Source organism: Ranitomeya variabilis, chromosome 3 (genome assembly GCF_051348905.1).
Source record: "Ranitomeya variabilis isolate aRanVar5 chromosome 3, aRanVar5.hap1, whole genome shotgun sequence".
NCBI lineage: Eukaryota > Metazoa > Chordata > Amphibia > Anura > Dendrobatidae > Ranitomeya > Ranitomeya variabilis.
Window position 1 is genome coordinate 503,321,694 of NC_135234.1, and position 20,787 is coordinate 503,342,480.

The 20,787-nt window shown below is 43.5% G+C and overlaps 1 protein-coding gene and 1 long non-coding RNA gene across 5 annotated transcripts in view; one reads left to right on the forward strand and one right to left on the reverse strand.

Moving 5' to 3' along the window:
- Positions 1-10,459, reverse strand: part of LOC143816461 (uncharacterized) — a 55,293-nt gene extending 44,834 nt beyond the window's left edge. Inside the window, exons 1-2 of one of the 2 annotated variants that reach the window (XR_013223949.1) lie at positions 10,417-10,446; positions 10,107-10,326 (exon numbers count right to left, since the gene is read on the reverse strand). This is a non-coding gene — a long non-coding RNA (uncharacterized LOC143816461). Of the gene's footprint in view, positions 1-10,106; positions 10,327-10,416 lie in introns of both variants that reach the window. The other variant, XR_013223950.1, reaches the window with a different exon arrangement.
- UBE3A (ubiquitin protein ligase E3A) overlaps positions 1-11,676 on the forward strand; it is a 70,793-nt gene extending 59,117 nt beyond the window's left edge. For all 3 annotated transcript variants that reach the window (XM_077296857.1, XM_077296856.1, XM_077296855.1), the window contains exons 8-11: positions 2,048-2,203; positions 2,291-2,364; positions 2,490-2,633; positions 10,877-11,676. In XM_077296857.1, the coding sequence (XP_077152972.1) occupies positions 2,048-2,203; positions 2,291-2,364; positions 2,490-2,633; positions 10,877-10,997 (495 nt within the window). In that variant the 3' untranslated portion in view covers positions 10,998-11,676. The remainder of the gene's footprint in view (positions 1-2,047; positions 2,204-2,290; positions 2,365-2,489; positions 2,634-10,876) is intronic.
- The last annotated feature ends 9,111 nt before the right edge of the window (positions 11,677-20,787 follow it).

Below are 20,787 nucleotides of genomic sequence, written 5' to 3' on the forward strand. Positions count from 1 at the left end.
GTATGACATTTTTTTTTTCTAGCATTTTTCCATGATTGATCTTTTTAGTATTTTTGTATTGGGTAAAAATGAAGATTTTTTTCTCTTTTGCCATTACCATTTGTCTGATTTTTGTGTTGGAAATTATTAGCAATGTTAGTGCCTAATATAACTTTCTAAATTATACTTCTCAATATAATAACCATGAAACCACTTTACAGAGGATGTCTGTCATCCAGGTAACAAAAGTAGTAAATTAATCAATTTAAAACCTTGGTTTTATTTTACAAAAATACATACAATTATTATTAAAATGGAAAGGTGCTAGAAATGAAAAAGGGAACATTTGCCAACGTTATGCTAGTTATTCAGTAACAGTTCAGTTTTTTTTTTTTTTAAATGTCTAGTTTAGGTAGATAGCAGCAATAAATGTCCAATATCTCCTTAACAACTGCATGCTTTTCATGGTGTCTCCTCCCTTATGCTGAATACACAAGGATTTGGGAAGCTGACAGGCATAGGAACTCTAAACACAGACTCTCACAACAATAAGATGCTATTCCCTAAAGTGCATAGAGTGCATTTTTCATTTGGGAGTAAATGGATCGTCCCTGAGTTTAGTGTAATGTTACGGTTACCTGCCAGGGAAGAGCTGCTGTGCATACGATGGCGTTCCTCTGCCCCGACGCACGTTTTGCTCTGCTTCTTCGGGAGCCCCTTCTTCGGGAGCCGCTTCTTCCGGAGCCGCTTCTTTGTGACGCCTTCTGAAGAAGCTGAGCGAAACACACGTCAGGGTCTTAAAGACACCATCTTATGCTCAGTAGCTCATTCCTGGCAGGACTGAGGGGCGAGTTAATAACCATGTATAAGTATATAAGGGGACAATACATATATCTCTCCAAGGATCTATTTATACCAAGGAAGGTGACAGTCACAAGGGGGCATTCTCTGCGTCTGGAGGAGAAAAGGTTTTTCCACCAACATAGAAGAGGATTCTTTGCTGTGAGAATCTGGAATTCCTTGCCTGAGGAGGTGGTGATGGCGAATTCAGTCGAGGGGTTCAAGAGAGGCCTGGATGTCTTCCTGGAGCGTAACAATATTGTATCTTACAGTTATTAGGTTCTTTAGAAGGATGTAGATCTGGGGATTTATTCTGATGGAATATAGGCTGAACTGGATGGACAAATGTATTTTTTTTGGAATTGTTAACTATGTTACTATGTAATGGCCACTTTACACTGAACTCTGGGACGATTTATGTACTACCAAAAACAGCCTATAAGAAAAACTTATTCATAACAACCAATCACAGTGCAGCTATAATTTTTGATGAGCAAAACACAGAATAAGCACAGCTGTGATTTCGTGCTATAGGGAATAAAGACAATTACATATTGCTCCCTCATTATTGTGGTAACACAAAGCATGATCTGCAAAAGATAAAATCTGAAAAACTACATGTAGCACAGGTGTTTTGTGTGTGCAGGTAACTTCAAAACATCATGAGAATTTTCTTTTAAATTAGAAAATTCCCCTTGACGACGTCTTCCATATGCTTGTAATGCTGGAACGCCATTAAAGGGAACTTGTCACCAGAAAACCGCTATTAACCTGCAGATATGGGGATAATCTGAAGGTCTGGTTTCAGTTGCGGGGTCGGTGCTGGCATTGGTTATCACCGCTCTGAGTATACAGAATGGCGCCTGTAACCGTGCCCCAACACTGACTGACAGCCCTCATGTAGAGCCCGTGTCAGTCAGGGCCGGGGGTGCAGTGACAGCCGCCACTCTCTATACTCAGAGCGGTGACTGAACCAGCGCCGGCGGCACTCCTGTGACTGGAACCATAATGCTGCTGGGGGAAGGAAATAAAGTTAATTTTCTTCCTGGAGCATTCGGGTAAGTGCGGACACCGAGCAGGTTATTAACCTTCAGATTGACCCCATTTCTGCAGGTTATTATATAGGTTTTTTTGGTGACAGGTTCAAATGTTCTCTGTAATGTTGTCAAGTGTGTGCACATCTTTCCTAGTTTCTTACTTTATTCTGTGTTTTGTTTTTTTATTCCAGGAGTTTGTCAGTCTCTATACAGATTACATTTTAAATAAATCTGTGGAGAAACAGTTTAAGGCTTTCAGAAGGGGATTTCATATGGTCACCAACGAATCCCCACTCAAGTATCTGTTTAGGCCGGAGGAAATAGAATTGCTCATCTGTGGTAGTAGGGTAAGTCTTGTCTGTTTATCACACAGGGCGTTTTATTGCTCATTCTTGGTCAGGTCTTGTTGCTTATTTTAGCATTTTTTTCCACAGAACTTAGACTTTCAAGCTCTCAAGGAAACTACAGAATATGATGGAGGCTACACCAGAGATTCTCTGATTATTAGGTAGGACATGGCACTTTGGCGAGAGACCAATATACACAATGTAACCTTCTCTGGAGTACAATTAATGTGAACTTCCTTTCATGATTCTTCATTACAATGGTGTTTGCATTGTTTTTCCTTTTCAGGGAGTTCTGGGATATCGTACATTCATTTACCGATGAGCAAAAAAGATTGTTCTTACAGTTTACAACTGGCACAGATAGAGCGCCTGTGGGTGGACTAGGAAAACTAAAGATGATAATAGCCAAAAATGGCCCTGACACAGACCGGTAAGCCCTTGTCACTGCTGTAATTGTTGTATCTTAGATGATGATTCAGTTTGGTTTTTTTAAGCTCATGCAGTCTTGGAGGGTTATTCTGAAGGTTGAATGTCATCTTGTATCCAATGGATAGGGGAGGGGATAGCTCCCTGTTTCTTGGGGATCTCCGCATCTGTGACCCTCACCAAACTTGAGAACCAAGTCTCCGAAAAACCCCATGTATATAGTGCCGTGTTCGATCATGTACACTGTTGCTCCATTAACCCAATGGATAGGGGATAACTTTCAAGTTGATGCATCTAATACTACAAAACCTATTAATCACATAGATCTAAAAGTAATATGAGCAATTCTGCCTAGTCAAATTATTAACCCCTTCACACCCTAAGCCAGTTTTCATCTTCATGACCAGGCCAAATTTTACAATTTTGGCCAGTGTCTTTGTGGTAATAACTGTTTTCTCGTGAGTCGTGACATATTGTAGTTAAAGGGAACAGCGACATTTAACTAGTTAACAGCCGCGTTTGGATCACGAGTCCACCTGCGGCTGTTAGAGGCACATGTTAGCTGTTCAAAACAGAAAGAAATGTTACCACCATCGTGAAGTACAATATGTCACAAAAAACAATCTCCGAATCTGTTGGATACATTGAAACGTTCCAGAGTTATTAGCTCATAAAATGACAGTGGTCAGAATTGTAAAATGTGTCCTGTTCATGAAAGCCAAAATTGGCTCTGTCACTAAGGGGTTAAAAGAAAGTGTTAAACGTGTAACCTTGTATGTATTCTTTCCAATTGTTTACATTTGCATGTTTGCTTTAGGTTGATGCTCTCCAATCATATCGGGCCTCATCTTTCCACTGTCTGTGCAACTTTTTCCAAAGTTTAGTTCTTTGCCATTTTAATCTGGATAGCTCTGATCCTGCCTGTCTAACCCCTTAGACGCTGTGGTTGCTTTTGGCGCTTGCGGCTAAGAAGTTTGATTTGAGAAGGCTCACTCTGCTTGTCCATCAGCAACCCATAAACAATCAGCAGGTGCCAATAAATTGCTGCATTCTAAAAAGAAAAAAAACATTATTTGAAATTCAATGCCACCCTACCGAACCAATATTGATGACCTAAACTTTGCAGTACCCTCTGACCAAACAATGCCTTTAAAGCGAACCTGTCAGGATTTTGCTCAGTAAACTACAGACACTGTGAGATTGGCGCAGTTATACTGATTAAAGTAATATCTTGGTCGATGAAATCCGTCTTGTGGTTGTTGTTTAACCCCTTCACCATCTTCCATTTTTGTTTTAGTTTTTTGCTCCCGTTCTTCCCAGAGCCATAACTTTTTTATTTTTCTGTAAATTTGGCCATGTGAGGGCTTGTTTTTTGCGGGACGAGTTGTACTTTTGAACGACACCATTGGTTTTACCATATCGTGTATTGGAAAGCGGCAAACAAATTCAAAGTGCAGTGAAATTGCAAAGCAAAAAGTGCAATTCCACAGGTTTTTTTTTTATCATGTTTACTAACTGCTAAAACTGACCTGCGTTTTAATGATTTTCCGGGTCATTATGAGTTCAACAATACCAAACATGTATAGGTTGTATTTTATTTACCTGGTTAAGAAAAAAATCCAACATTTGAAAAAAAAAAATAAATAAGTCACCATTTTCCTAGACCCATAGTGTCTCCATTTTTCGTGATCTTTGGCTGGGCGAGGGCTTAATTTTCCTTGCCGAGCTGACATTCTGGCTATGGATTTTTTTTTTTTCACGTTATGCCATTTATCGATCGGATTCTTTTAAAATATTAACAGATGGGGCGTTATGAACACAACAATACCAAATGTGTGTTTTTTATGTTCTTTTGAATGGGGTGACTTAAATTTTTTGTATTTTTATTTTTTTATTTTTGGGGGGTTTTAAAAACATTTATAATTTTACTGCCTTCAACAGTCAACACTGGACGGCGCTCATAGCTATCTGGTAATGACAACCACAGTGGTCTGCTGTAGATCCTGGGTTGTCATACCAACCTGTCGGCGATCCGCAGTCATGTGACACAGGCGCCGATGGGCGGGGTTTGTGACGCTCCTCAGTCGCAGGCATGTTAAATGCTGCTTTCTGAGATTGACAGTTGCATTTAACATGTTAATAGCCACAAGTGGATCGTGACTCCACCCACAGCTGTAATGGCACATGTCAGCTGATGAGCCAGCAGCAAACAGGTGAGGTGACCTTGGACGTACCTATACATCCAAGGTCGTAAAGGGATTAATCTGTATTTGCAGTTTTCAGTTAATGAGATTCTTGTTCTTTGGTGCGCCCTGTGGGGGGGGGGGGGGGGCTTCATGTGGTGCTCTGTTGACATATTCATCCTTAGGCCATGTGCACACGTTCAGAATTTTTTTTGTGTGTTTTTTCACTATAAAAACGTGAAAAAAACGCTTACATATGCCTCCTATTATTTACAGTGTATTCCGCATTTCTTGTGCAAATGTTGCATTTTTTTCCGCGAAAAAATCGCATCGCGGAAAAAAGCAACATGTTCATTAAATTTGTGGAATTGCGTGGATTCCGCACACCTAGGAGTGCATTGATCTGCTTACTTCCCGCACGGGGCTGTGCACACCATGCGGGAAGTAAGCAGATCATGTGCGGTTGGTACCCAGGGTGGAGGAGAGGAGATTCTCCTCCACGGACTGGGCACCATATAATTGGTAAAAAAAAAAAGAATTAAAATAAAAAATAGTCATATACTCACCCTCTGATGGCCCCCGAAGTGTTCCCGCCTCTCACCGTTGCATGCTCTCTCTTCCGTTCCTATAGATGCTCTGTGTGAAGGACCTGCGATGACGTCGCGGTCTTGTGATTGGTCGCGAGACCGCTCATGTGACCACTCACGTGACCGTGACGTCACCGAAGGTCCTGCACGCACCATCTATAGGAACGGACGCCGCTGAGGAGATCGGCTGTTTGCAGGTGGGTATAACCATTTTTTTTAATTTTTTTTAATTATTTTTAAACATTCTATCTTTTACTATAGATGCTGCATAGGCAGCATCTATAGTAAAAAGTTGGTCACACTTGTCAAACACTATGTTTGACAAGTGTGACCAACCTGTCAGTTTTTTCCAAGCGATGCTACAGATCGCTTGGAAAACTTTAGCATTCTGCAAGCTAATTTCGCTTGCAAAATGCTAAAAAAAAGTGAAAAAAAAAACGGGGAAAAAAGCAAAAAAAAAATGCGGATTTCTTGCAGAAAATTTCTGCAAGAAATCCTGACGTGTGCACATACCCTTATAGGTTTATGACAGGTCTCTGAAAGTTCAGTGACCTGCCTTCTATTTTACATGCTGCATACAATAGTGTTGGCTTTGGCAAAAAAAAAAATAACTTAATGAAACCAAGACACTTCTATCACCATGCTTGACTGTAGGCAACACACACTTATCTTTGTACTCTTCACCTGGTTGCCTCCACACATGCTTGACACCATCTGAAACAATTAAGTTTATATTGGTCTCCTAAAACCACAAGACATGGGTCCAGTAATTCATGTTCTTAGTCTACTCTTCTTCAGCAAACGGTTTGCAGGCTTTCTTGTGCATCATCTTGAGAAGAGACTTCCTTCTGGGATGACAGCCATGCAGACCAATTAGATGCAGTGTGCGGCGTATGGTCTGAGCACTGACAGGCGGCCACCCACCCTTTAAACCTCTGCAGTAATGCTGGCAGCACTTGAACAACCCCTGGCAAAAATTATGGAATCACCGGCCTTGGAGGATATTCATTCAGTTGTTTAATTTTGTAGAAAAACAGATCACAGACATAACACAAAACTAAAGTCATTTCAAATGGCAACTTTCTGGCTTTAAGAAACACTAAAAGAAATCAAGAACAAAAAAATGTGAAAGTCAGTAATGGTTACTTTTTTTAACCAAGCATAAGGAAAAATTATGGAGTCACTCAATTCGGAGGAAAAAATTATGGAATCGTGAAAAATAAACAAACAAAAAAAACACTCCAAAACACCACTAGTATTTTGTTGCACCACCTCTGGCTTTTATAGCAGCTTGCAGTCTCTGAGGCATGGACTTAATGAGTGTCATGCAGTACTCTTCATCAATCTGGCTCCAACTTTCTCTGATTGCTGTTGCCAGATCAGCTTTGCAGGTTGGAGCCTTATCATGGACCATTTTCTTCAACTTCCACCAAAGATTTTCAATTGGATTGAGATCCTGACTATTTGCAGCCATGACATTGACCTTATGTGTCTTTTTTCCAGGAATGTTTTCACAGTTTTTGCTCTATGGCAGGATGCATTATCATCTTGAAAAATATCATCCCCAAACATCCTTTCAATTGATGGGATAAGAAAAGTGTCCAAAATATCAACATAAACTTATGCATTTATTGAAGATGTAATGACGGCCATCTCCCCAGTGCCTTTACCTGACATGCAACCCCATATCATCAATGACTGTGAAAATTTGCATGTTCTCTTCAGGCAGTCATCTTTATAAATCTCATTGGAACGGCACCAAACAAAAGTTCCAGCATCATCACCTTGCCCAATGCAGATTCGTGATTCATCACTGAAAATGACATTCATCCAGTCATCCACAGTCCACGATTGCTTTTCCTTAGCCTTGTTTTTTTCTGTTTGTGTTAATGATGGCTTTCTTTTAGCTTTTCTGTATGTAAATCCCATTTCCTTTTGGCAGTTTTTTACAGTTCGGTCACAGACATGGACTCCAGTTTCCACCCATTCGTTCCTCATTTAGTTTTGTTATGCATTTCCTGTTTTGGAGACCTATTGCTTTGTTTCCGGTCTTAATGTTTTGATGTCTTCCTTGGTCTACCAGTATGTTTGCCTTTAACAACCTTCCCATGTTGTTTGTATTTGGTCCAGATTTTAGACACAGCTGACTGTAAACAAACAACATCTTTTGCAACATTGCGTGATGATTTACCCTCTTTTAAGAGTTTGATAATCCTCTCCTTTTTTTCAATTGACATCTCTCGTGTTGGAGCCATGATTCATGTCAGTCCACTTGGTCCAACAGCTCTCCAAGGTGTGATCACTCCTTTTTTAGATGCAGACTAACGAGCAGATCTAATTTGATGCAGGTGTTAGTTTTGGTTATGAAAATTTACAGGGTGATTCCATAATTTTTTCCTCATAATTGAGTGACTACATAATTTTTCCCCCATGCTTGGTTAAAAAAAGTAACCATTACTGACTACCACATTTTTTGTTCTTGATTTCTTTTAGTGTTTCTTAAAGCCAGAAAGTTGCCATTTGAAATGACTTTAGTTTTGTGCCATGTCTGTGATCTGCTTTTTGTCTACAAAACTAAACAACTGAACGAACGTCCTCCAAGGCCGGTGATTCCATAATTTTTGCCAGGGGTTGTACATCTATTTTGAAAAGACAACGTCTGGATATGACGCTGAGCAGCTGCACTCAACTTCTTTGGTCGATTTAAGGTCTAGGCTAGTCCTGGGTGGAATCTGTCATGTTAACCTGCTTTATGGTCTTGGCCATCGTGTTGCAGTTCTGCAGCTCCGTTTCATGGTGTTGGCAATCTTAATGTAGACCATCTTTATGTAGAACAACAATTATTTTTTTTCAGATCCTCAGAGTTCTGTGCCTTGTTTAACTTCCAGTGACTAGTCTGAGGGCGAGAACACCAAATTTCACACACACTCACCCCATAAGACCTTATTACACTGTCACATGACACTGGGGAGGAAAAATGGCTATTTGGGCACAATTGGTCCATTTTCACTTAGGGGTGTACTCGCTTTTGTTGCCATCCGTTTAGACTTGGCTGTGTTTTATTTATAGGGCACACATAATTTACACTGTTATACAAGCTGTACATGGACTACATTGTATCAAAGTGTCATATGTTCAGTGTTGTCCCATGATAAGATATATAGCAAAATAAAAACACCGCCGTTTCCCTCACAAAGAAGGTTCCAATCAGTAAACAAAGCCGCATCGGTTAAGGGCACAATCTGCCCCTGTGATGGTGATACTATCAGCATTCACAAACTTGTTTAGCCCTGCGCTATGGTACCAATATGAACCTAGGCATCACAATTTCAATACTGACTTTGAGATATGTAGCAAAAACAATCCTCACAGCTCTCATAGAACTAAAGAAAAACTGACTTTAAAAGTAGTACTATGATTGGCTGTGTAGTCCCATAAAGAGCCCTGTAGTATTTTGACCCACGCTGCCCTATGTAGAAATCGGTGGTTCTTGTCTACGTTCCTGCTGGGACTTGCAGTTGTGGATATGTACGTTAACTGTGTTCACCCTGCCGCCACTTGTATACACTGCGCCACATTCACTCACAAGTCGACGAGAGTCTATTACCTCCGAGCAGCCAGTCCCGCAGACCACTTAGTCAGGAGCAGGGAATGACTGAAAGCGATGAGGAAGCTTCCCGCCACTACTCACCTACAATGTCTGCGCACAGCTTCCGGCACCGATCGGCTGCTAATAACAGGAGGACAGGTGCAGATTTGAGGCCTGAGGGACCCTTCTTCAGCAGGAGGAGGAGGAGGATGCAGCAGCAAGGGCTTACAGCTTTTTAGGCTTAAAAACCGCAAGCTGCAGCACTCAGCCACTTACACTCACACCTTCGGTTCTGCTGAAGGACCTGTGGACACGCCTCTCTCCAGTCACAAGGTTGGATCACGTGACCGCATGTAACTGGAGGACCTGCGGTGACGCCTCTCTGCTGCTGGTCACAATGGTTGGGTCCTTCTCCTTCACTATTGCTAGACGGGTGGACGGACGGGCCCCTAAGCAGTCTCGGCCCCGTCGCAGCTGCGACCCCTATAATTACGCCGCTGGTGATAGGTGGTGATGACTAGTTCATAATAATGTCCAGGAGCACATGATCAGCCTCACCTCTGTGTATAATGCCCCCCCGGCAAGGGAGCTTTAATGAGTTTCTGTAGTTCTTATCCCACTAAGTCATAAAATTGTTTGTCTATACATGGAGCAATCCCATGTGAAATAGCTTTTTGAAGATGAAAAATTAGAATTATAGCCGTAGTTTACACCACGCTATCTGTATTATTTAAAAAAAACCTCCCAAGATCGTGGTGCCAGAGTAACTTGGCGTGCCGGCTGGTCAGGCTGATGCAGGCTATCCACTAAGAAAACACCCTATACTGAGGCGATGTCACGAGCAGTGCGTTTTTCCCAAAAAAATAATAAATCACTAGGTGTCTGCAATCCTGCACGTTTCAAAGGATATAGTCTCCCCTGAGGAACTAGTGATGATCACCTATCACTTTTGAATTCAAGAACTTAACTGCATAGAAATACATCTCATCTTCAAAGTGGAGCAGAATCATTTTTGCCACATATCTCCAGGTCAGATTTGTAATTTTGATACCTAGATTCATATCTGTACCATAGTACAAGGCTATACAAGTTTTTATAAGATATAATAAAATATTTACCAAAAATGTTGGGGGGTGTACTCATTTTTGTGATATACTATATATGTCGGAACTTCTGGAATAGCTCCGCTTCTCCTGATTCAAAATCAGTCATATTTGAGGCTGTGCTGTTCAGGACAAGAGACCAGCGGGAAGTCATGACTCTTGAATCAAATGGGTTGCTAGAAGGTAATCCTGGGGGCCTGCCTCTTTAAAGTTGACCTGCCTCTTTAAAGTTGACCTGCCATGAAGTTTTTTTTTTTAATTATTAAATCTGAATATATGTGTATGTAATGTAGTGTGTGTCAATCAATATATGCTACTCTCCTACCACCGCCTTCTACAGGATCCACCACCATCCTGCTCCTCTTCTGTGACATCATCGCTCTGCAGTCTCTCCAGGTCACACTGCGGTCTTCGTGACCTGGCTTTTACAATGTAAGTCTATAGAGGAGGAACAGAATGGTGCTGGAAACTGAAAAAGGCGGTGGGTGAGCATATGAGCACATACACACATTACATTAAAAAACCCTTAATGGCAGAGCTTCAAGTGCAAAGTGGGCAGCTGGAAGTTCTAGTTAATGTGGAGGTTATGTTGTCCTGTTTAGATGACTTTTTGTTACTTTCTCATTCTGACGGATTTTATAAAATGTTGCATGTGGCTGCTTCGGTGCCTTCACAGCTGGTTTTCTTCTAGGTTATAACAAAAAATAAAAACTTTCTGCAAAAGAATCCATAGTTATAAATATTCCTCAAAGTAGATGCTAACCTCTTTCTCTGTTTCCCTGCAGGTTACCTACATCTCACACATGCTTTAATGTCCTTTTACTTCCGGAGTACTTAAGTAAAGAGAAACTGAAAGAGAGATTGTTAAAGGCTATTACGTATGCCAAGGGATTCGGCATGTTGTAAACTAAAAAGGCAAAGGAGGCTTAACAAAAGGGATAACAACAATCAGTAACATTGAAGTCCCTGTCCACAAAGGCCATAAGATAGTCAGCTACATGTAGTCAACTGTGTGTGTGCCTCTCTCCTCTGCTGGGACACTGGGCTGGAACAGCAGGTTTCTGCTGCTTATATGAACAAAGTCTTTTTCCCTCCTCCTCGCGTGAAAGTGTTGTACAATCTTTCACATGTATGTACAGAGAGGTTTTCCTAAATATTTATTTTAAGGGTTAAATCACTTTTGCTTGTGTTCTGCTTGAATTTGAACCTACTTGAGTCTTTGACGACCGATACTCTGATGGAATAAGTTATCATTTACCGGAATAACTTTCAAGACTTTCAAGTTACCGCTTCGGTTTATGCCCCGCATCTACTTAAATCATGAACTGTATTTTTTGTTTTATGTCCCTTTTGACTTTTAATTTGTTTTATTTTTACAGTTTACTTATAAAACTTGAAATAATGGAAATCGTGTGATGCAATTACTGCTGTTCTAGCCCCAAACCGTTTCTGTGACAGAAAAAAAAAATGATGTAGTCAATAAAGATGGAAGGGAGTACTTGGAATGTTATACTACAGCCTTGCAGCCTTTTAATTTAGCCACAGCACAAAGAAATATACAAATTAAAGATAAAAGAAAAAATCAGTTCAATTTGTTGTCTTCACGTCTTGTAAGGTATACTGTGTTTTGTTAGGAAATCTTTTATTGGGGTTTGTGAAGAGGGAAATAATAGAATTTAGCACTGTTCTTAATATTTTTTTTTTTAACTTGTGTTTACTGACAAGTGCATTTTCAGCCAAACTATATACGGTGGGTCGCCTGAAGCTAAAATAAAAAAAATAAACATTTGCACCCCAAATAAAAAATAAGCTTGAGAAAGTGCACTTACAGGAAGAATATGAATTGCATATTAAATAAACCTTTTAAATTGACAATCCAAGGTCTTCCCTCTACGTTCTCAGTATCCTATTTTGTCATAACTCAAATTTATTTTCCGTCCCCAAGGCACATTTGCAATGATGTTGCATCATCAGAAGGGATCAAACATCTCCCTGAAAACAAAACACACAACCTCAGTTCAGGCTAGTCTCCTGCAGTGATATACACAAATTGCAACCTCTTTTATCTATAAATCTCCCCTGATCTGGAATTGGTTGTAATTGTAGGGAACATCAAAAATACTATACCCAACTGTATTTTATTTTTTTCATGGATTTCTGCATTTATTGTTATTTTCTCATGTTGCAATTTGAAATAAAGGGATTATCCATTTATAACCAACAACATAATTGGTATATCATTTAGAATAGTAGGTTTGTACACATGTAGATCTGAGCATTTCCTTTAAGAATTGCTGTTAATGCATTTTGCATGATAGACTAGCTTACCTTTTTACACAAATTTGGGCATACCTGATAAGTTACACATGCCATAATTTGCACTAAGAAACTGTCTGACTTGCACTGTAATCAAAATGTGTGTTAGACACTTTTTACAGCTTGGTAAAAAGGCTTCTTGGGAAAGGACATGGCTTATAGCGCAGCATACTATGCCAACTAGTACCTTATTTTTTCCATCATACATGACGGCACCACGAGAGAGGGGATCCGCCCATCAAGGACAGGAAACCTTCAAGATAAAAGGGGCGGCTCCTCTCTCCACATCAGTTGGTTTCCTGTCCTTGACTGGGAACCCTCAAGATGGAAGACGTCTGATGAAGACAGAAGAGGATGCCGGGGCCTGGGTCGGGTGGATTTGGGCAGGCGCTGGTCTGCTGCACCCGTCACCAGGTACCCGTAGTCGCCTCGGGGGCCATGTATACCATGCCCCCCCGAGCGAAGCATGGCCACAGCCCGCGAGGCGAACGCCAGGTGAAGACTGGGCCTCGGAGGCCACGGCGGTGTAACCTCCCTGTACCCGCAAAAGAATTCTACCTGCTGTTAAGTCCTCGGAGGCCACAGTATGTGCCCCCTCCCTGTTGACTTATGGTGGCCATGCAGCCTGTGAAGCACATCGGTGCCCGGGTATTTTAGGGCTCCTCGGTGTATGGGATACTCCCTGTTGAGCACACAGCAACCCTCCCCATTCCCCAAAGACGGATGGTACCTGCAAGAACAGCATGGTGTTTTTTCTCCTGGAGCCAAGGTATGGGAGCAGCATTGCGGGACGTAAGGCTGCCAGCTGTGGTCTCTATCGTGGAGCTGCAGGGGTGAGGGTAAGGCTGTACACGCGCCCTCCTCGGCGCTTTACCGCGCGACCGGAAGTGAAGGGGCGTGTCTATGCGGCGATGCTGGAAGCAGGGAAGCGCATCGCTGGCTCTGGACCCAGGATCGAGCGGGGACCAGAGGAGAAGGCCGGCGCTCTGACAGTCTGCACAGGGGCGGCCTGGAGAGAGCGCGCACCAGAAGTGGTTGTCGGGTCCGCGCTCAGGTATCATTTCACTGCGCAAGCATTGCGCTGGGTGGCCGGCAAGGCAGGATCAACCAGGTGAATGGTGGATCTGATAGCGCACACCGGAAGTGGTTGCCGGGTGCGCGCTCTGTCATAATTATACAGCGCAGGCGTTGCGCTGGCGATGGCAGAGGCAGGATCAACCAGGTGATAGCATATAGGAGCACCGGAAGTGGTGCAGGCACGATCAGCCAGGTAATTAAATTATGACAGGTGCGCACATGCACCTGACTTCTGAAGCAACCAGTAATGGCAGGATCAACCAGGTGATCCATTGAAAAAAAAAAAAAAGGGGGAAATGAATTTATTTAAACGAGCCAGAAGTGCTGCCCTGTGTCACTAAACCAGGCCAGGTTGAAGGTGACTGCTCTTGTTACGTGGTGGTGTGTATAATGGAGAGCTTTTCACCAGAGCATTTGATGCCACAGCAAGAGGTGCAGGAGAGGCGGTCTCGCTCAAGCGAAAAGAGCCAGATCCGCCATGGCAGCAGCAGAAGCCGCTCGGACAGCATACGGACGGATCGGCATACCAAGGAGGGGTCCCTAGTCTCATTGGGAGACACGTAGAAAACCAGCCAACCTCCGGATCCGGTACCCGTACTTTGAAAGCGTCCGAGTGGTGAGTGAACTGCGAGAAAGTCCAGCACGCTAATGTCTGTTCTTTTATCTCCTCTCTCCCCTCTTTTCTTACATACATTGGGGGGTGGAGTATAGGAGGTCCCCAAAAAGTATAACTCCTTTACGGACAGCCTAAGATCTGATTCAGTCCGAAGTCTCTAGGTCCGTAAAGGCATTACAGACAGCTGACACAGAGGCCAGATCTAGGGACAGATCCAGCCCTTCAGTAGGATGCCAAAGAGATTCCTCGGGGTCAGAGCAGGATTCAGATACGGCCCGCTGCTCAGATAGTAGCTCAGAGGAGGAAGATACTTTTCCAGCAGAGGCTACGGATAAGCTTATAAAAGCTGTTCGCTCTACCATGGGGCTGGTAGATGAGAAGGCCAAAAAGACAGCCCAAGAACTTATGTTCAGTGGCCTACAAAAGAAAAAACGGAGGTCATTCCCTGTTAATGAACAGCTACAAGAACTGATTAAAAGGGAATGGCAAAAACCAGAAAAGAGATCCCAAATAACCACCTCCCCTAAAAAGAAGGTATCCTTTTGAAGAGGAGGCGTCCTCATCTTGGGACAGAGCCCCAAAAATTGATGTGGCAGTCTCCAAAGTTGCCAGGAAATCCTCCCTGCCATTCGAGGACCTAGGTTCTCTAAAAGAACCTCTGGATAGGAAGGTGGACAGTTCCCTGAAGACAGCATGGGAAGCCTCAGCAGGAGCACTAAGGCCAGCTATCGTGGCCACTTGTGTAGCCAGATCCCTTAAAATCTGGATAGACAACCTGGAGGAACAGGTAGAGCAAAAAGTTCCCAGAGAAGCTATCCTGGAGGCAATACCAACCATGAGAGCAGCGGCTGTGTTTCTAGCAGAAGCATCAGCAGACTCGGCTAGGCTGGCAGCAAAATCAGCAGCTTTAGCCAACACAGGACGCCGTGTCGTATGGCTTAAATGCTGGCCAGGAGATACTCAGGGGAAGATGAAGCTTTGCTCTTTGCCTTGTGAGGGGAACTTCCTGTTCGGACCGGCAGTAGACAAGGTATTGGAGAAAGCCGGGGATAAAAAGAAAAACTTTCCAAAACAGCCGTTTCAGCCCTTTCGGAGAGGCCAAAAATTCCGAAGGCAGCAGTACAGAGACCGAGACAGGAGCAGCCTGGACAAGCGACCCAGGGGAGGAAAGGGCGTTTTTATTTTGGCAAGTCCCCCAGAGACACCAAAAAACCCTCCCAGTGACGGTCCTTCTCAGGTGGGAGGGAGGCTCACTTCCTTCCAGCCTGGGAGAGGATCTCATCCAGCATATGAATCCGGCAGATCGTAGGATCAGGCCTAAAACTAAAATTCCACCACTGGCCTCCAAAAAGATATATGCCGACCCCGGTACAGTCCTCCCAGGAGAAACAAGACAGTCTGGAGGGGGAAGTAACATCACTCCTAGACAAGCACGTCTTGGAAGAGGTTCCTATAGAGGAAAGGAGGGAAGGATTATATTCCCCTCTTTTTCTCATAAAAAAAACCAGACAATTCCTGGAGGACAATAATAAATTTAAAAGGCCTCAACAAATTTCTTGTAATACCATCATTCAAGATGGAAACCATAAAATCAGCGGTGAAGCTTCTATATCCCCAGTGTTACATGTCCGTCCTCGACCTCAAGGACGCTTATTATCACGTCCCAATCAGACAACAAGATCGTCAGTTTCTCAGTGGCAGTTCAGATGGGGTCCCAGTTGCGTCACTTCAGTACAGGGCTCTGCCCTTTGGGATAGCAACAGCCCCACGGGTATTTACAAAGCTGATTGAAGAGGTCACAGCACATCTCAGAGAAAAAGACACTCTGATAATACCCTACCTGGACGACTTCCTGATTGTAGGGAAGAACTTTTCTCTGTCAGGAGCAGGTCAGGATAGTGATGGACACTCTACAGACACTGGGATGGCAACTAAACCTCAATAAATCAAAAGTAGAGCCAGCAATGGTCCAGAATTTCCTGGGGATAACGGTAGACTCCGTGGCACAGGAGTGTCGCCTCCCAGAAGAAAAAGGAAAAAATCAAGCAGATGATTATAACAACATTAACAAAACCAGAGATGACTTTGAGAAGGGCCATGTCAGTATTGGGGTCCCTAACCTCCTGCATACCGGCAGTAAAATGGGCCCAGTTCCATGCAAGAGAACTGCAATGGTGTGTGCTGCAGAACGACCTGGAACCAGGGGCAGCTAGAGCAGAAGCTCACTCTCCCACTCTCTGTGCTCCAATCTCTCAGATGGTGGTTACAGATAGTCGTCTCCGAGAGGAGTCTCCTGGACATTCACAGCCTCCAAAGTGATCACAACAGACGCCAGTCCATGGGGGTGGGGAGCTCACTCTGACACACTATGGGTCCAAGAACCCTGGGCTCAAGAGGAGAAAAATCTATCCTCAAACGAGTGGGAACTCCTAGCAATAGAAAGGGCGCTAGAGAGATTACTTCCACACTTGACAGGGCATCATGTGAGGGTCCTATCGGACAACCGGACAGCGGTCGCATACGTGAACCACCAGGGGGGCACCCGTTCTCGGTCACTGATGCACATAACCACAAGACTCATGTCTCTAGCCGAAAGGCACTTCCTTTCATTATCGGCCCTGCATATCCGAGGGGTGGACAACACAAAGGCAGACTTTTTAAGCAGGAACCACTTGAGGCAAGGGGAATGGTCCCTAAAAAAGTCCTTTTTCAACAGATAGTACACATGTGGGGAAGACCCAGGGTAGACCTCTTTGCCTCAAAAGCCAACAAGAAAGTTCAAAGACTCTGCTCCCTGAACCCAGCAGACAGGCCGTTGGCAGTAGACGCCTTCGGTATAGAATGGACGTTAGGACTCCTGTATGCCTTCCCACCGATATGTCTAGTTCCAGCAGTTCTGAGGAAGATCAGGGAGGACAAGGCCAGGGTAATTGTGATAGCTCCCTTCTGGCCAAAAAGACCATGGTTTTACTGGATGAGTGATGTCAGTGACGGACCCGTGGGTTCTCCCGGAAGACCAGGACCTTCTAACGCAGGGTCCCTTCAACCACCCGCAGAACTCCGGGCTTCATTTGACAGCCTGGCATTTGAGCGGTTGTTACTAGAGAAAGAAGGGTTCTCAGCTGGGTTAATATCCACCTTGCTCAGCAGCAGAAAACCAGTAACGACCAAGATCTATGGGAGAATATGGAAGAAATTCCTCTCCAGCTCAGGGCCAATACGGGAAGGGGAGGTCCCGATAGTGGCAATACTGGAGTTCCTGCAAAAGGGCTTAGATCTGGGGTTAGCTGTTAGTACCCTCAAAGTACACATTTCAGCCTTAGCAGCCCTTTTCAACTGACCTGGCAAGCAATAGGTGGGTGGTGAGGTTTGTCCGAGCCTGTAGTAGAGCTGACTCTTCCATCCCCTACTCCTCCACCAAGGGATCTAAACTTAGTGTTGACAGCTTTAACAGAAAGCCCCTTTGAGCCGTTAAATACAACCTCAGATAAAATACTAACATTAAAAACAGCTTTGTTAGTGGCACTTACATCGGCCCGTAGGGTGGGGGATTTACACGCGTTGTCAGCTGACCCCCCTTACACACAAATTATGGACGATAGGGTTGTATTAAAATTAGATCCGGCATATCTCCCCAAAGTGGTATCGAGATTCCATAGAGCTCAGGATATAACCCTACCCTCTTTCTGTCCCAATCCTAGTAACAAGAAAGAGGAGAGACTCCATTGCTTAGATGTTTGGAGATGTATCCTACAGTATCTAGAGGTGACAAAATCCTGGAGGAAGCAGAGGGCTTTATTTGTTTCGTTCCAGGGGTCAAGGAAGGGCCTTAAAGCCTCAAAACAGACTATAGCTAGATGGGTGTGAGAGGCCATTATTCTAGCGTATAGTAGTGCAGGCAGGGTTGTTCACAGGGTCTGAAAGCCCATTCCACGAGGGCCATGGCGACATCGTGGGCAGAGAGCAGATGCTACCATCGACCAAATCTGTAAGGCGGCCACTTGGTCCTCTCTGTCTACATTTTTTAAACATTATAGGCTAGACCTATCTGCTACCTCTGATCTCACATTTGGGAGAAGAGTGTTACAAGCAGTGATCCCTCCCTAAAGAGAATACAAATCTCTGTAACTCTCTCGTGGTGCCGTCATGTATGATGGAAAAACACGGGTATTACATACCTGGTAATGTGTTTTTTCATGAGACATGACAGCACCCTTATATTCCCACCCTTTTGATCACGTCATTAGTTGGGTGCGTTATTAGCATTATTTGTATTATACACTCCCTGGGGTATCGGTGAATAGAACCGTATAGGATGTATTATTTATGTGTACACTAACCAGCGGAGTTCCTCTCGTACTCTGTAAAACAACTGATGTGGAGAGAGGAGCCGCCCCTTTTATCTTGAAGGTTTCCTGTCCTTGATGGGTGGATCCCCTCTCTCGTGGTGCCGTCATGTCTCATGAAAAAACACATTACCAGGTATGTAATACCCGTGTTTTCTGACCATAAGACGCACTTTTTTCCTCCAAATTTGGGAGGAAAGTGTGGTTGCGTCTTATGGTAGGGATGTAACATGGGGAGGGGGCAGCAGCGAATGGGATTGCACTGGGAGGCAGGAGGCAGAAAAATGTCCCTGCCCAGCTTCAGGAATCAGTGCTGGGGAAACCACATGGTCCCGATCATTAAAGTGCAGTGAATATTCATTAGTCGCTTCCCCGCCCACCTGTCAGCTGAGCCAGGGAGCAGCAAATGAATACTCCTTCACAGGGACACACATGGTTTCCCCAGCGCTGGATTCCTGCAGCTGATGGGGAGATCTGTGTCTGGTGGAGGAGGCAGCAGCAGGGGCCAGAGGGGACAAGATCGCTGGTACCTGCCTGCCGGTGCTGTGCTGGAAGCTGAGTGCTCCAGCACAAGGACCTGTGTGATGTCATGAAGAGGGCGGGCTGGAGTGTCACATGACAGCACAGAGCCCTCCCTCTTCTGATGTCATCACAGGTCCTGCAGACACCACACTACAATCTGCAAGCTTCCTCCTGTGCTGTGGAGAGGCAACAAGAGGGAGTACTCTGTGTGTGCAGTCATGGGATGCTCCGGCATTTTACCTCACCACAACTGGCTGGCTGCCACAATTAAAAGGTTAGTCACTACAACACACAGTAAAGCACTCTGCCACTTCTGGGGTGAACTATAACTCCCAGCATGCTATAGGATCTGCAGGACATGCTGGGAGTTATAGTTCTCCCAATGGGATCTCAAAGCAGCACGCCAGTGTTATTTTTCAGTGCTGGAGTGGTGCTTTAAATATAAGCCCTGTGCCCCCATTCTTATACTCACCCTACAGAGTCTTCATATAGTACTTTACAGACACCACACTGGTCCCGCAGCGCCATCTTCTACCTGCAGCTTCCAACATAATAACATACTATTATATATAATAACAACACATATAATAGTATGTTTATGTTATTAAATATTTTACTACATTTTTTGCTTCAAATATTTTTTTCCCTATTTTCCACCTCTAAAACCTTGGTGCGTCTTATAGTCCGAAAAATACGGGTAAGTGCTGTAAACTGTGACTACACAGTCTTAAGTTGCACCAGCGGTCATCAAAATCCTTCAAATGCTAATTTTCTTGCATAAAGTAGAAGCTGTTCACAAAAAGCACAGTTCTCTGTATTGCTCATGTTAGTAAGTATAGAAATTGCCTATGTAAGAATGATTAATAAAAGGAGGCACATGTACATTAGACTGTAATCCTGCTTCTGCATAAACCCAAACTTCAAAAGTGATAATTTTTTTTCATTCAATCACTGCCATCATTACCATAATACAATGGAGGTCTGGTGAAAACAAGTTATCGCTTATCAATGAGTTCTCTGGTCAGAGACGACCAAAGTAAAACTTTTTGAGCTACATGCAAAATGCTATGTGGGGCAGAAAACTAACACTGTGAATCACCCTGAAAACTCCATGCCCATCATCTTCCATGGTGGTGGCGGCATCATCCTGTTGCGATCCTTTTTCTCAGCAAGCACAGGGAACCTGTTCAGCGTTGGTGGGAAGAAGAATGGAGCTAAATTCAGGGCAATCCTGAAGAAAAACCTGTTGGAGGCTGCAAAAGACTTGTGACTGGGGTGTAGGTCCACCTTCCAGCAGTACAACGACCCTAAACATACTGACAGAGCTACAATGTAATTGTTTAGATCAAAACATATTCATGTATTTATATGTCCCAGTCACAGCCTTGAAAATTTTCTGTTAACAGACGCTCTCCATCCAATCTCACTGATCTAGAGCTAGTTTGCAAAGAAAAGGTAAAAATATCAGCCCTTAAATGTGCAAAGCTGGTAGATACATTCCCTGAAAGACTTGCTACAGTAACCACAGCGAGAAATGGTCCTACAAAGTATATTGACTCGCGGCTGAATACAAATGCACGTCACAATTTTCAGATTTTGTAGTTTTAAATTACTTTAGAAAAACATGTATAATTTCCTTTACACTCAAATTTTTTCTACTTTATTTTGGTATATCGCAAAGCATCAAAATAAAATACATTTACATTTGTCGGTGTAACATGGAAAAGTTCACAGGGTATCAATACATTTTCAAGGCACTTCCAACATATATCAATATAGGAAAAAAAAAAGTTCTTCAGCTCACCATTAGGCCGGTTTC